A 16,921-nucleotide genomic window follows, 5' to 3' on the forward strand; every position below is an offset into this window, starting at 1 on the left:
ACCCTCAAACTCAACCTAAACTATTATGAAATACAGAACTAAAACTGCATCTGGATCAGGAAAGGCCTAAAGTAAGGACACTCTCTATCTACTCCACACACCCATTGCTATGCATTTGAGCCATGGAAGTAGGCGAGGGAGGGAAGGAGGGAGGGAGGGAGGAGGAAAAGACACACTCCCAGGTTCCCTAAGGATGTAACAGGGTAGTTATTTTGGACATCCTGTCCAAAACCAGTCATTAGTGGGTTGTGTTTTAAAAGCATGAGTAATAACAGTATGTAGTGTCTGTGTATATGTGTGCGTGCGCATGTGTGTGTGTGTGTAATATCGTCTGTGAAGGAGATTCGTTGGGCTTGGAGTGTGTGTGTGTGTGTGTGTGTGTGTAATATCGTCTGTGAAGGAAATTCGTTGGGCTTGGAGTGTGTGTGTGTGTGTGTGTGATATCGTCTGTGAAGGAGGTTCGTTGGGCTTGGAGTGTGTGTGTGTGTAATATCGTCTGTAAAGGAGGTTCGTTGGGCTTGGAGTGTGTGTGTGTGTAATATCGTCTGTAAAGGAGGTTCGTTGGGCTTGGAGTGTGTGTGTGTGTAATATCGTCTGTGAAGGAGGTTCGTTGGGCTTGGAGTGTGTGTGTGTGTAATATCGTCTGTGAAGGAGGTTCGTTGGGCTTGGAGTGTGTGTGTGTGTAATATCGTCTGTGAAGGAGGTTCGTTGGGCTTGGAGTGTGTGTGTGTGTGTAATATCGTCTGTGAAGGAGGTTCATTGGGCTTGGAGTGTGTGTGTGTGTGTGTAATATCGTCTGTGAAGGAGGTTCGTTGGGCTTGGAGTGTGTGTGTGTGTGTTTGTGATGACAGAGCAGAGCACCAGGGTGGGTGGAGTGCAGTGTGTCAGCCTGTCATTGTGATAAGGTATTGAAGTAAGAGGAGCAGGACAGGAGCCTCTGTAACACAGGTGCTATGAGTCTGTTGGGCCTCGCCGACCACTGTTGTCTTCCACTGACTGAGGGAGAGAGGAGAGGGAGGGAGAGAGAGGAGGAGGAGGAAGGAGGAGTGGAGGGAGAGGGGGAGGGGGACAGGGGGTAATTCACCTTTTTTACTGCAGTGTCAGTCTGCTCCCAGTTCCCTGTATACACTGTCTTGCTGTTAAGTCAATGGCAGCATGAAACCATTTCTTTGTTCATGAACTCCCCGACAGTGTGTGTGTGCGTGTGTGAATGTTTTTCCCCACCCAGGAGCAGTGTGTCATTAGTGTGTAGTGTGTAACATGAGTCACCTGTCTTTACCTGTGTGGACACACCCTGCTGCTGTTACTGAGAGGGAAGCACTTCCTCTAGAGACAGAAACCTCAATGGAAAAGGAGTGGTGAATCAAAACAGAGTCAAGCATTGCTGTTTGTGTGTCTTCGTGTGTTTGCTCAGGATTCTTTGTTGCTGAAGATAGTGTTTTGTCAATGAGTACTTTTTGTGCAATTCTGGATATCGTGTGTGTGTGTGTGTGTGTGTGTGTGTGTGTGTGTGTGTGTGTGTGTGTGTGTGTGTGTGTGTGTGTGTGTGTGTGTGTGTGTGTGTGTGTGTGTGTGTGTGTGTGTGTGTGCTTGTGTTAGGGCTGCTCTCACAGCTCTACAGGAAACGATGTCAAAGGACAGAAGATTGAGCACTGGAGAACATGACATCATCCTCAGAGACAGGAAACCAGTGTGTGTATGGGGAGAGAGAGGAAAAGGAAAATACATCTTTAAAACACAGTTGAGAGTGAGTCATGGCAGGGTAGGGGGTCAGGACAGACAGTCATACAGACAGGCCTGTTGGGAGAGAGGGTTGAGGAGCAGGAGGTCAGACATAGGTGTGGTTGGCTCAGTGGAGGGTGATGTGTGTGGGGTATCTTTTGGCAGAGTAGAGGCGAATAGAACAGGGTAGGAAGGATCAGTAGGGATGCGGTTGGTTGGTTCTGTAAGAATATTTAGAAGATAAATACACAACGCAGAGGACTAAAGGTCAAGAATGAATTAACAATCAATGGAAATAATGTTTTTTCTGTAATAGGGAATTAATGATCAATGGCTCAGAGACATGGGAGGAATTTGTCTATACATTGAGCCTGAAACAGGATACTTGTTATTGTCACGATCGTCGTATGGATTAGACCAAAACGCAGCGGGAATGTGTATGCGCATCTTCTTATTTATTAAATAAACGAAACAAAACACTTGAACAAAACAACAACGAAAAACAGTCCCGTAAGGACAAATGACTATATGGAGAAACAACTACCCACAAATCCCAATGAACAAACACCCCTATAAATAAGACCTTCAATTAGAGGCAACGAGGAACAGCTGCCTCCAATTGAAGGTCAACCCAATAAACTAAGCATAGAAATAGAATAAATAGACACAGACATAGAACATTTCTAACATAGAACATTGCCCAAAAACCCCCGAAACACACTAAACAAACACCCCCTGCCACGCCCTGACCGAACTATAATAACAAACAACCCCTTTTACTGGTCAGGACGTGACAGTACCCCCCCCCTCCAAAAATAAACCCCAAAACAAAAATAATCCCAAACTAAAGGGAAGGAAGGGAGGGTGGCCACCATCACCGACGGTTCTTGTGCTACACACCCCCCCCCCAGTGCAAGAACAATTCCCCACAACCCCAAAGACAAACACACACACCTATATAGGACTTCCAATCAAAGGCAACTATACACACCTGCCTTCAATTGGAAGTCCCAATCACCAACACAACATTAAATAAACACAAACCACCTGCCACATCCTGACCAAGACTAAGCAATACGCCCTCTGCTGCTCTGTGGAGATGGGAGAACCTTCCAGAAGGACAACCATCTCTGCAGCACTCCACCAATTTATGGTAGAGTGGCCAGACAGAACCACTCCTCAGTAAAGCCACTCCTGGGCGCATGACAGCCCATGACAGCCCGCTTGGAGTTTGCCAAAAGGCACCTAAAGACTCTCAGATCATGAAAACAAGAATCTGTGCTCTGATGAATCGAAGATTGGACTGAAAACCAAGCGTTACATCTCAAGGAAACCTGGCACCATCCGTACGGTGAAGCATGGTGGTGGTAGCATCATGCTGTGGGGATGTTTTTCAGCGGCAGTTACTGGGAGACTAGTCAGGATTGAGGCAAAAATGAATGGAGCAAAGTACAGAGCGATCCTTGATGAAAACCTGCTCCAGAGCTCTCCGGACCTCAGACTGGGACGAAGGTTTACCTTCCAACAGGGCAACGACCCTAAGCACACAGCCAAGACAACGCAGGAGTGGCTTCGGGACAAGTGTCTGAATGTCCTTGAGTGGCCCAGCCAGAGCCCGGACATGAACCCGATCGAACAGTTCTGGAGAGACCTGAAAATAGCTGTGCAGCAACACTCCCCATCCAACCTGACAGAACTTGAGAGGATCTGCAGAGAAGAATGGCAGAAACTCCCCAAATACAGGTGTGCCAATCTTGTAGCATCACACCCAAGAAGACTCGGCTGTAATCTCTTCCAAAGGTGCTTATACAAAGTACTGAGTAAAGGGTCTGAATACTTATGTAAATGTGATATTTACTTCATTTTTTTATTATAAATTTGCAAAAATTTATAAACCTGTTTTTGCTTTGTCATTATGGGGTATTTTGTGTAGGTTGAAGAGGGGGAAAAAAACAATTTAATAAATGTTAGTATGAGGCTGTCAAGTATCAAAATGTGGAAAAAGTCAAGGGGTCCGAATACTTTCCAAAGGCGCTGTATGTCATCTTGTGTCCAGGTTCCTACTCATCATCACTTGTCTGCGGTCATATCAGTGAGATCAAGCCTCTGTCTGCTGTGACATGATTTCCGCTGTACAGTGCCTTGCGAAAGTATTCGGCCCCCTTGAACTTTTCGACCTTTTGCCACATTTCAGGCTTCAAACATAAAGATATAAAACTGCATTTTTTTGTGAAGAATCAACAACAAGTGGGACACAATTATGAAGTGGAATGAAATTTATTGGATATTTCAAACCTTTTTAACAAATAAAAAACGGAAAAATTGTCAGTGCAAAATTATTCAGCCCCCTTAAGTTAATACTTTGTAGCGCCACCTTTTGCTGCAATTACAGCTGTAAGTCGCTTGGGGTATGTCTCTATCAGTTTTGCACATCGAGAGACTGAAATTTTCGCCCATTCCTCCTTGCAAAACAGCTCGAGCTCAGTGAGGTTTGATGGAGAGCGTTTGTGAACAGCAGTTTTCAGTTCTTTCCACAGATTCTCGATTGGATTCAGGTCCGGACTTTGACTTGGCCATTCTAACACCTGGATATGTTTATTTGTGAACCATTCCATTGTAGATTTTGCTTTATGTTTTGGATCATTGTCTTGTTGGAAGACAAATCTCCGTCCCAGTCTCAGGTCTTTTGCAGACTCCATCAGGTTTTCTTCCAGAATGGTCCTGTATTTTGCTCCATCCATCTTCCCATCAATTTTAACCATCTTCCCTGCCCCTGCTGAAGAAAAGCAGGCCCAAACCATGATGCTGCCACCACCATGTTTGACAGTGGGGATGGTGTGTTCAGGGTGATGAGCTGTGTTGCTTTTACGCCAAACATAACGTTTTGCATTGTTGCCAAAAAGTTTGATTTTGGTTTCATCTGACCAGAGCACCTTCTTCCACATGTTTGGTGTGTCTCCCAGGTGGCTAGTGGCAAACTTTAAATGACACTTTTTATGGATATCTTTAAGAAATGGCTTTCTTCTTGCCACTCTTCCATAAAGGCCAGATTTGTGCAGTATACGACTGATTGTTGACCTATGGACAGAGTCTCCCACCTCAGCTGTAGATCTCTGCAGTTCATCCAGAGTGATCATGGGCCTCTTGGCTGCATCTCTGATCCGTCTTCTCCTTGTATGAGCTGAAAATTTAGAGGGACGGCCGGGTCTTCGTAGATTTGCAGTGGTCTGATACTCCTTCCATTTCAATATTATCGCTTGCACAGTGCTCCTTGGGATGTTTAAAGCTTGGGAAATCTTTTTGTATCCAAATCCGGCTTTAAACTTCTCCACAACAGTATCTCGGACCTGCCTGGTGTGTTCCTTGTTCTTCATGATGCTCTCTGCGCTTTAAACGGACCTCTGAGACTATCACAGAGCAGGTGCATTTATACGGAGACTTGATTACACACAGGTGGATTCTATTTATGATCATTAGTCATTTAGGTCAACATTGGATCATTCAGAGATCCTCACTGAACTTCTGGAGAGAGTTTGCTGCACTGAAAGTAAAGGGGCTGAATAATTTTGCACGCCCAATTTTTCAGTTTTTTATTTGTTAAAAAAGTTTGAAATATCCAATAAATTTCATTCCATTTCATGATTGTGTCCCACTTGTTGTTGATTCTTCACAAAAAAATACAGTTTTATATCTTTATGTTTGAAGCCTGAAATGTGGCAAAAGGTCGAAAAGTTCAAGGGGGCCGAATACTTTCGCAAGGCACTGTACTTGCTTTTGTATCGCACATTCTTCCTCTCTCTTTATAATACATTGATGTTATTAGATCTAGTTAAGTTGTACAGGAAATTGTATGGAAGTTCTGTAGATGTGGGTGTGTTGTCAATATACAGTGAACGTGTTGTCTAGTGTCCACATGGGTATGCTGTTTATATTTAAATGTTTACAAGTCCTCAATCCTTCTCTTCCAACAAAACTCAAAACAAATGGATGTAGTTTACTGAACAAAAATATAAATTCAACATGCAATAATTTAAAACTGTGTTACAGTTCATGGAAGGAAATCAGTCAATTTAAATAAATTCATTAGGCCCTAATCTATGGATTTCATATTGCCGGGCAGGGGCGCAGCCATGGGTCAGGCCCAGCCAATCGGAATTAGTTTTTCCCTACAAAAGGGCTTTATTACAGACAGAAATCCCTCAAAACTTGAGCCATCTGTGGCATTGTGTTGGGTGACAAAACTGCACATTTTAGAGTGGCCTTTTATTGTCCCCAGCACAGCTCCTTGATATACCACACCTGTCAATTGGCTGGATTATCTTGGCAAAGGAGAAATGCTCACCTTCAGGGATGTAAACAAATTTGAGAGGAATATGCTTTTTTGTGTGTATGGAACATTTCTGGGATCTTTTATTTCAGCTCATGAAAGAGAGAGAGTTAGAGTGAGAAAAAGAGAGAACGAGAAAGTAGAACACTTTACATGTTGCGTTTATATTTTTGTTCAGTATATTATGGTGAGTGATATAGACTGGGAATCCCCGTCCTCATCCTCTCTCCCTGTTTTTTCCATATGTGTGTGTGTGTGTGTGTGTGTGTGTGTGTGTGTGTGTGTGTGTGTGTGTGTGTGTGTGTGTGTGTGTGTGTGTGTGTGTGTGTGTGTGTGTGTGTGTGTGTGTGTGTGTGTGTGTGTGCGTACCCTGTGTCATAAGTGAATATTATCAACCAGCATATGTTTAGATATGTCTCAGTGTTGCCGTGAAACAGTGAGATACAGTACAATGGGAAAAGGAAGAGACAGAGAGACAGAGGAGGGACCTAGCTAATTGCTATGCAGACAAAGTGAACAGTCTCAATGCAATTCAAATGTGTGTGTCGTGTGTGGAAGGGGGGAGTGAAGAGGGGGTGTATGGGTGAGGAGGGGGAGATGCTTTGATCTCTCCCCCATAGAATAAAACATCTAATCCCCCCTCCAGGCAGAAGAAGCATAAGTCTTCATCAACACCCATGTTGTCTATAGAGAGAGACCAGAATGGTACCAGCAGCTGTTGGGATATCATACACCAGGCAAACCAACAGACTTGGGCTGGAAGTCAATCGTTGCAGATAATGTTTTATCTTACTGTGCTGTCTAAGGTGTGTTTGAAAAGCAATGTAGCATGTCCTGGATGGATATCTGTACCAATTCAATCCAAGCTTTAGACGTCAATCAAACCTGCATTGCTGTATTTATATAGAAACTATTTTCCTTATGGTCAAATAAAATCACAGAATGGTTTTGGCCACTGTAAAACCTACTACCAGGTAGATGCTTCCAGAATAAGAAATGTGTGTTCACAGAAGTAGTTTGAACTTAGACACTGCGTCATTATTGATTTAGAAGTTTCGGTTGAATTCCAGCTTAAATCTTCAACAGTCGTGTTGTCTGGACTTGAGACTGGAGAGAGACCAACGTGGCTTTAGGAAACCGTGATGCTGGCTCTTCTTTAGGAACTGGCTGTGTGATCAAGTAGAAACATGTTACCATGTACCACTGTCTGTCCCAGAATGTCCATGTTGGTGCATCCCTACATTTGGGTAATTTACTCTGTTTCAATGTGCATCTAAATAAAATAGACCTATTGAACTGTGTCTCTGTGTAGACTAGAGTCCGTATTTGTATACTGAATCCCTATGTGTATATTATGGACTGTGTCTGTTCAGGGAGAAGCCCTGTAATCCCTTTAGAATTCCTATAGAAGGAGACCACTGGAACATCTAAAACTCACCTTGGCATTTCCTGCCTTTTCCTCAGCCAGGTTTCTAATCTGTAATCTGGGTTTAGGTCCACTGCCCGTTGAGAGCTCTTCGAGATGATACTACCCAGCAGGAATCTCATTTCTGGCCTCAGATGAAGAGATCACCCGTTCAGATTAGGTGAACCGTCAGACACTCTAAACCCTCAGCCCTTATCGAAGTGTTATTGAAATGTAATCTCAGCTAACCGTAAAACAACGGAAACCCTCAGCCTTTATCGAAACATTATTGAAATGTTATCTCAGACTCTGCAGGGCGGTCAGGGGTTCGTTCAACAGCTGTTCACAGGGGGAGGGAGGGAGGTGGGGAGGAGGTAGAACAGAGGGTTTGAGGGAGGGCATATTTATCATCTGTGTTCAACAGGGGGGATAACGAGGTGAATGCACTCCAGATGGATTGTGTATGCGTGGGAGAGTGGGTGTGTGCGTGCGTGCGTGCGTGCGTGTGTGTGCGTGCGTGCGTGTGTGTGTGCGTGTGTGTGTGTGTGTGTGTGGCAGCAGTGCCTACGGAGGCGGTTGGCAGAGAGGCTGCTCTGCTTCAAGGCCAGATTCTCAGGCAGAGAACTCAGTCAGGCAAGAGGGAAGAGAGAGCGAGAGAGTGAGAAAAAGAGAGAACGAGAAAGTAGAGAGCTGTCTGAGACACAATAGACATGTTCACTATAACCTGCCATCACCCCAACTCTACATTCATCCACCTCTGTGTACCCATCCTTTCCTCCCCTAAGTCCCCTTCACACTTTCTCCTCCATTTTCTTCCTCTCCCTTATCTCTCCCCTCTTCTCCTCTTCTGTCCTCCCCCTCACTCTCTGTGTATATCTCTGATTCATACCATCCTACACTGGCATCCATGTGTCTCCATATTTAGTCCTCTCTCTCCCTCCACTTCCTCCTCTCATCCTGCCACTGGAGTGACACCAACACTCATCATCCAGCTCATGTCTTTCCATCTGTCCTTCTCTCCGTCAGACCACTGCCGCTAAGCACTAGTAGCTAGCTACTTTAATCTATCACTGTTTTCTGGTCATCTCTGTTGTTCTTCCTTTTCCCCCTTTTCATTCCTCCTTTCATTTGCTTAATCTCTGTCCCCCCTCTCTCTCTCAAATGGAAGTGACTTATAAAAGGCCCGTGTTTGAACAGATGGGTAATACACCACACCTTGTTGAGCATAGAGGGTCATTACCAGGGTTGCTAAAGTCTGATGTGGGAATTGGGAATCCAACTACAGGCAGTTCAATTCTGTTTTTTACCCCGTTTGCCTTTACCATTACTTCCAGTGTTTATGGGTTTGCCTTTACCATTACTTCCAGTGTTTATGGGTTTGCCTTTACCATTACTTCCAGGGTTTATGGGTTTGCCTTTACCATTACTTCCAGTGTTTATGGGTTTGCCTTTACCATTACTTCCAGTGTTTATGGGTTTGCCTTTACCAATACTTCCAGTGTTTATGGGTTTGCCTTTACCATTACTTCCAGTGTTTATGGGTTTGCCTTTACCATTACTTCCAGTGTTTATGGGTTTGCCTTTACCATTACTTCCAGTGTTTATGGGTATGCCTTTACCATTACTTCCAGTGTTTATGGGTTTGCCTTTACCATTACTTCCAGTGTTTATGGGTATGCCTTTACCATTACTTCCAGGGTTTATGGGTTTGCCTTTACCATTACTTCCAGGGTTTATGGGTTTGCCCGATTTGTCAGGTGCTATTTGAAAATACGGTTGACAAATGTTCTGACATAATAAAACCTGAATTGGAATTATTTTTATGTAATCCACAGAGAATAAGAGTCGGGGGAAAAAAGTGGGAAAAGAACTGCCATCAAAGTGCCTTAAAGTATTAATATTGTAGATATTTTTCCCAAACAGATTTTGAGATGTGAAGAATTCAGACAGGAAAAGAAAACCACTAATCCTAAAAGCGATTGGTTGGAATATTCTAGTATTTCTTCATCAAAGTTGGACATTCTAGTGTGTGTGTGTGTGTGTGTGTGTGTGTGTGTGTGTGTGTGTGTGTGTGTGTGTGTGTGTGTGTGTGTGTGTGTGTGTGTGTGTGTGTGTGTGTGTGTGTGCTACAGTATGAACAAAATGAACACATAGTCGACACACAGTTTCTCCAGTGTAGAAATTGCATTTTTAATAAAGAACACACTGTTGTTTGGAAAGAAGTGGTTACAATTTTGTCATGAAACGCTCATTTTTGTTCAAATGAGTCTATTTGTCCACTGTAGGTTTGGTGCACATAGTAACCTACAGTGTCTTCAGAAAGTATTCACACCCCTTGGAATTTTCCACATTTTCTTGTGTTACAGCCTGAATTTAAAATTGATTAAATTTGTATTTTATGTCACTGATCTACACAGAATACCCCATAATGTCAAAGTGGAATTATGTTTTAAAAATGAACATCTGAAATGTCTTCAACCCCTTTGTTATGGCAAGCTTAAATAAGTTCAGGAGTAAAAATGTGCTTAACAAGTCAGATAATACGTTGTATGGACTAACTGTTCAATAATGGTGTCTAACATCATGTTTTAATGACTACCTCATCTCTGTACCCCACACATACAATTATCTGTAAGGTCCCTCAGTCGAGTAGTGAATTTCAAGCACAAATTCAACGACAAATACCAGGGAGGTTTTCCAATGCCATTAATTTTAATTACACTTGGTAACACCACAAAATGTGGAATAAGTCAAGGGGTGTGAATTCTTTCTGAAGGAACTGTATGTATATGTACTGTCTGTGGAACTAGTAATGTGTGTGTGTGTGTGTGTTGCATGTTGTGATTGTTTGAACACAATAGTAAACATCTCTTCTTTCTCAGGTGATATCACTCAGAAGGGATATGAGAAGAAAAAGACTAAACTTCTGCTTCCCTTCTTCATGCAAACACCAGGTAAGAAACATTGACCTATCCTCTTATCCTGGATACAACATCTCCCCTCTTTTCCCTTTTCCTACTTATAGAATTTGATCCATGTGACACTATGAGAACATACCTTCCATATCCAACTACTCTTTTTGTCTGGTTTTAGTTTATTTACAAAAATCTGGTTTGAATCCAGGGACTGTGATTGGGAGACCCATAGGGCGGCACACAATTGGCCCAGCTTTGTCCGGGTTTGGCCAGGGTAGGCCGTCATTGTAAATAATAATTTGTTCTTAAATGACTTGCCTAGTTAAATAAAGGAAAAAACATATCTAATAATAATCTGTTATCGTTAGATGGAACCCTTTTGTAAAGATCTTTATACATTTTATGAAAATACTATATGTTGTAAAAGCACATGTAGAACCTAATGACATTTTGTAAGATTGTATCAGATTATAGGATGATTTCTCTTTGAGAAGGTGCGATACTCTCTTTATCTTGTGATGTAACATAGCATCACTAACTGACTTAGTCACATAACATCTGACCCGCAATAACATCTGCTAAATATGTGTATGTGACCAATAACATTTGATTTGGTTTGAAGTCCCCGTTCAAATTGTGAATGAGAGACTGATGAAGTGTGTGCAGCCTGTGCAAAAAACAAAGCAGAGCTCATGCTCTTTCATGCAACTTTTTTCAAATCATCTTTAGAGTCGCATCATGCAGCCTTAGAATGTATTCAAAATCAAAACATATAGCCCAATGTATGTAGCACAACTAGGGTTGCACATTTTGGGGATAAGTCAGAGGTGGAAACTTTCCGTGGGTATTAACTGGAATATACGGGAATTAACAGGAATATATGGGAATTAATATTAATACCATTATAAATGTAGATGTTTTTTGCATTGGATATATTTACCATCTCATATGAAGACAGAAACATAAACCTTTTAAGTTATCATAAGTAGACATAATTGCAAATGATTAAATCCTTCCAATAGAAAAAAAAAAAAAACGATTTAGTTACGAATTGAACTTTAATTAAATGAGTTGACTCGTTACATGGGATGATTTCACTGAACAACAAAAGAAAGGGAATATTGAATGATCCCCAATGATCCAACACATCTCCCAAAAACGTTTGACATACATCTGTAAAATGATAGTCTAGAAACTAAACCTTTGGTGGTCTTCCTCTCAGGCTTCCATGTCTTCTCCCTGGACCTCCTCAATGTCCACCTCTTGAACATCAGACTCTGAGGCCTCATCTTCACTGTCACTTTCCAACCTTGTTTAGGATGGCTCGTTGTCAGGCTCAAAAAGCCTCAAATTATCCTGGATGGCCACCAATTCTTCAACCCTTGTATTGGTCAGCCTGTTGCGTGCTTTGGTGTGTGTGTTCCCAAACAAGGACCAGTTGCGCTCTGAGGCGGCTGATGTTGTTGGGATTTGGAGGATGATGGAGGCAACAGGGGAAAGCGCCTCAAATCCACAAAGTCCTTTCCACCAAGTGGCTGATGAGATATGTTGGCACGACTGCCATATTGCATCTCCATCCCAAAGCCCTTGCTTGGAAGTGTACTTCGCCAGACTGCCAAGAACCTTTCCCTCATCCAGGCCAAAGTGGCGAGACATGGTAGTGATGAGACCATAGGCCTTGCTGATCTCTGCACCAGACAGGATGCTCTTGCCAGCATACTTGGGGACCAACATGTTCGCTGCAGGCAGAAGTCTTCACGCTTTTTGATGTATTTCAGAACTGCAGTTTCCTCTGCTTGGAGTAACGGTGAAGTGGGCAGGGCAGTACGGATTCCTTCTCTTGCATCTGCAAGCAGAGTCTGAACATCAGACAGGATGGCATTGTCTCCCTCAATCCGTGCAATGGCTACTGCTATAGGTTTCAGGAGTTTCAGGCTGCTTACCACTCTCTCCCAAAATACATCATCCAGGAGGATCCCCTTGATGGGGCTGTCCATATCGGCAGACTGTGATATGGCCATTTCTTGGAGAGACTCCTTTCCCTCCAGGTGACTATCAAACATGATGACAACACCACCCCATCGGTGGTTGCTGGGCAGCTTCAATGTGGTGCTCTTATTCTTCTTACTTTGCTTGGTGAGGTAGATTGCTGCTATAACTTGATGACCCTTCACATACCTAACCTTTTCCTTGGCTCTCTTGTAGAGTGTATCCATTGTTTTCAGTGCCATGATGTCCTTGAGGAGCAGATTCAATGCATGAGCAGCACAGCCAATGGGTGTGATGTGAGGGTAGGATTCCTCCACTTTAGACCAAGCAGCCTTCATGTTCGCAGCATTGTCTGTCACCAGTGCAAATATCTTCTGTGGTCCAAGGTCATTGATGACTGCCTTCAGCTCATCTGCAATGTAGAGACTGGTATGTCTGTTGTCCCTTGTGTCTGGGCTCTTCTAGAATACTGGTTGAGTGGTGGAGATGATGTAGTTAATTATTCCTTGCCCATGAACATTCGACCACCCATCAGAGATGATTTCAATACAGTCTGCTTTCTCTATGATTTGCTTGACCTTCACTTGAACTCTGTTGAACTCTGCATCCAGCAAATGAGTAGATAAAGCATGTCTGGTTGGAGGGGTGTATGCTGGGCAGAGAACATTCAGAATTCTCTTTCAATACACATTGCCTGTGAGCATCAGAGGTGAACCAATTGCATACACAGCTGGAGCAAGACATTCATCAGCATTTCTCTGACTACTTTCTTCCATTGAGTCAAAAAAACTTCTGATTCCAGAAGGACCATGAGCTCTTGCTATCGATAAGGTGTCTGATTTTATCATTTTCACCTCGAATAGAAGTAGAGGGACTTTTCTCAGAGGTTGCTTGTTGTGAACGCTGAGGGAACTTTATGCATTTGGCCAGATGATTCTGCATCTTTGTTGCATTCTTCACATATGATTTGGCACAGTATTTGCAAATGTACACAGCTTTTCCTTCTACATTAGCTGCAGTGAAATGTCTCCACACATCAGATAGTGCCCGTGGCATTTTCCTGTAAAGATTGGGAAAAGAATGAGTAAAAAAATAATAATACCATTCCATGTACAGATAAATAGTTAAGCAGTTGTATTAAACAACTCCTTTGTAAGATAAATGTTTTAAAATGAAATATGTATGGACACAGGTGAATTAACACTCCTCAGTTAGCAGGCTCAAGCAAGCTAAATCCCACATGGTAGCAAAATCTAACTAGCAGAAATTGTTAACAAGTTAGAAAGGATTTAAACACATTTTGCTGTAGGCTACTATTTTCTAGTTAACAGAAAATCATGTATGTCATATAAAATATATTCACCCCATCCAATATTGTAATCTAAACTTACCAGAAAGCATGTAGTCCTTGGCTCAGACAGTGTAGTAGTGTGGGCTCAATAGAATCTCATTAGTATGCAATATCTTGAGAATCAGCTGAACATGTGATGGAAGAGTGCACTGCACATGTGATGGAAGAATGCACTGTGCATGCATTGAATAGTGGATAGTTTAACCAAAATATGCCACAAGACCTAGAATTGCCTTATGTGTATCCCACAAAAAAAGTTTCACTGTCATAAGCTAACTTTTTTATGAATTTAAGCAAAATTCCCTGGCTTAACTTCCCATGGAAAATTTCCGGAAATTCCTGGAAATTTACCGGAAAGTTTCCGACCCTTTGCAACCCTAATCACAACTAAAGTTGCATAAATAACTCTAAATTAAACATATAGGAGGACCTTGTTTGTTAACCGCTCAACACAGAATAGCTGCATGTACGCACTCCCTCAAATAGTTTTGGAGAAAATATCCTTTCTGTTTCATTCAGATATGTTCAATTGTATTCTTCATACTACAAAATAATATAAAATAATGCCACGGAATTCTTGTCTGCTAAATTAACTAGTGTAGCCCACAGCCATATGGCATAGCTGTCAGAGGCGTTGATGAAAGGTGACCAAAATGCAGCGGGTATAGTGCTCATCTTCTTACTTTATTAGAGAGAACACTCAAAACAAAATAAACAGACGACGAAACAGTTCCATAAGGCACACAGGCTATACAGAAAACAACCACCCACAAACCCAAAGGAAAAAACAGGCAGCCTAAGTATGGCTTCCAATCAGAGACAACGAAAGACACCTGCCTCTGATTGGAAACCATACTCGGCCACACATAGAAAAAGAACATAGAAAATGAAAACTAGAACAAATCCCCTCTAAACAAACCAACCCCAAAACACACAAAAACAACCCCCCTGCCACGCCCTGACCATACTACAATGGCAAATGACCCTTTTTACTGGTCAGGACGTGACAATAGCCAGATCAGGGCCTAACCTAAGTCAAGTATGCTATTCTGTTCTTTTGAAATAGACTACATTTTCTTCATATCATGTTTCTTTAGACCAGTCTAAAATAAATAATGGATGTATTGTGATGGTGTAGGCTATATAACATGGATTTATTAGACTTTTCAAAATGGAAATGTTTCAAAGGTCTGCATCAGTGGCTTGTAGGCTGTGTGTCGAAGCCCAGAGATGCTAAATGTGATTATGTTAATTAACGGTCAATTACCGTGAGACCGACAGTTATTTGCTTGACAATCACCAGCTGACAAATTTTCATGACCGCCACAGCCCTAGTCAGGTCAAGGGTCAAGGGAAGAACTGAAGGCGTGGAGAGTTCTGAGCCCTTTCTGTCTGCATCTATGGAAAGGACATAGCCACATCTCTATATATGTACTCTGTGGTACATGACCTTCTATATACTATGTACTTTGTTTACTGTCTTGTGATCTCCTAATCATCTACTTAATTTTTGTTGTGCTCCCCAGTAGAACCTCCCCCTCCTGCCTATGACGCGCATGCTCCTGGTCCTAGCAACGCTTCTGGCTCCACCCATGTCAACGCTCACACACAGGCTCCTCCCCCCAGCTCCTCTTCTCGCTACCGTGATCGCCGCTCCCGACGACCGCACCGCAGCGGAGGGACCAGGGATGACCGTTACCGATCAGGTGAGCAACAACTTCTCTCCTTACATAAGTTTACGTTTTTAAATCGACACTTAGTCACCTAAGGAAATCCAGTCATAGTCAATAATGTTGAGTTTCTCATTCATGTTTGGTTTGATCTATTCTCTCAGTATTTTCTTTAATTTCGATCAATATAACCAGTAATACAGTTTTGAAGCAGAATCTCGTAATCCCATAATTGTCTCAAATACCAATAAAAGGGCAGCACTGCTTTGCACGTGTGTGTTGGAGTGTGAACACTGTCTGAGGTCATGTGTGTGTGTGTCCTGTTGGGTTGTGGAGAAAGAAAAGTCCCTATACTTCTTACAGTGTTCAGCAGCCCCTCTACAGGGGAGCCCAGGAGTCCAGATCCCTCACATTGTGAGTGTGGAGGGATGTCACGGCTTGGCAATGTGCTGGGCTGTGGAGAGAGCAGGGGGAATACTAAACAGGATGGATGAACTCAGAACTATAGAATTCTGTTGTAGATTCTAAAGATTGCAGGGAAGGATTGTTAGAATGGATCTTTAGATGGTTGAAAAGACACTAAATAACTGATTTCTCTCTCTCTCTCTCTCTCTCTTGCTCTCTCTCTCTCTTGCTCTCTCTCTCTCTTGCTCTCCCCCTCTCTCGCTCTCTGTCTCTCTCTCACTGTTTTACTCTCTCTCTCCTTCTGTTACTAGGTGCACACAGTGTAAATGTATCCTCCCTCTAGGCAGCTTCATGCTCTACTGTTTCTCTCTCCTTCCACTTCCCTCTCCTCCCTTCCCTGTCTGGACAGCCTCTGCATCAGACTGGTCTCGCCTCTCACGTGAGACACACACACACACACACACACACACACACACACACACACACACACACACACACACTAAATCGATGCCAGTCTGATGTGCCGGAGGGGCTGAAGGACTACCATTGTGTGTGATCTATTGGATCCTATAGGACGGCTGACCAGATAGAGACAACTGCATGAACGTTTTCTTCAAGTTCCATTTGATATCTGAAGGGATCTCTGGGGATCTTGCTGGAAGTCCGACTGGATTTGGGGCAAAGCGAAGAAGGATTGGGAAAGAGGGAAAGGGAGTGGTAGCTGGTAGTCAGGTGGAAACAAATAGGATGCAGGGATAATGGAGGACTTTGAAGAGTATTGAGGGAAAACACTGTTTTATTACTGGATAACAGAGGAATATCACAAAGAAATGGAGCGGGACTGAGAGGGAATAAGAGAGGGAATAAGAGAGGGAATAAGAGAGGGATACAGAGGAGGGATACAGAGGAGGGATACAGAGGAGGGATACAGAGGAGGGATACAGAGGAGGGATACAGAGGAGGGATACAGAGGAGGGATACAGAGGAGGGATACAGAGGAGGGATACAGAGGAGGGATACAGAGGAGGGATACAGATGAGGGATACAGATGAGGGATACAGAGGAGGGATACAGAGGAGGGATACAGAGTAGGGATAGAGTGAGGGGCCAGGGAGATGCAGGTCTGGGTGGTTTAGT

General features: G+C 43.0%; 1 protein-coding gene across 3 annotated transcripts in view; it reads left to right on the plus strand.

Moving 5' to 3' along the window:
* Positions 1-16,921, plus strand: part of LOC106583173 (disco-interacting protein 2 homolog B-A) — a 73,245-nt gene that overhangs the window by 21,201 nt on the left and 35,123 nt on the right. For 2 of the 3 annotated variants that reach the window (XM_045705286.1, XM_045705288.1), the window contains exons 2-3: positions 10,337-10,408; positions 15,236-15,415. In XM_045705286.1, coding sequence (XP_045561242.1) covers positions 10,337-10,408; positions 15,236-15,415 — 252 coding nt within the window. The remainder of the gene's footprint in view (positions 1-10,336; positions 10,409-15,235; positions 15,416-16,921) is intronic. The other variant, XM_045705287.1, reaches the window with a different exon arrangement.

Source organism: Salmo salar, chromosome ssa22, assembly GCF_905237065.1.
Source record: "Salmo salar chromosome ssa22, Ssal_v3.1, whole genome shotgun sequence".
Lineage (NCBI taxonomy): Eukaryota > Metazoa > Chordata > Actinopteri > Salmoniformes > Salmonidae > Salmo > Salmo salar.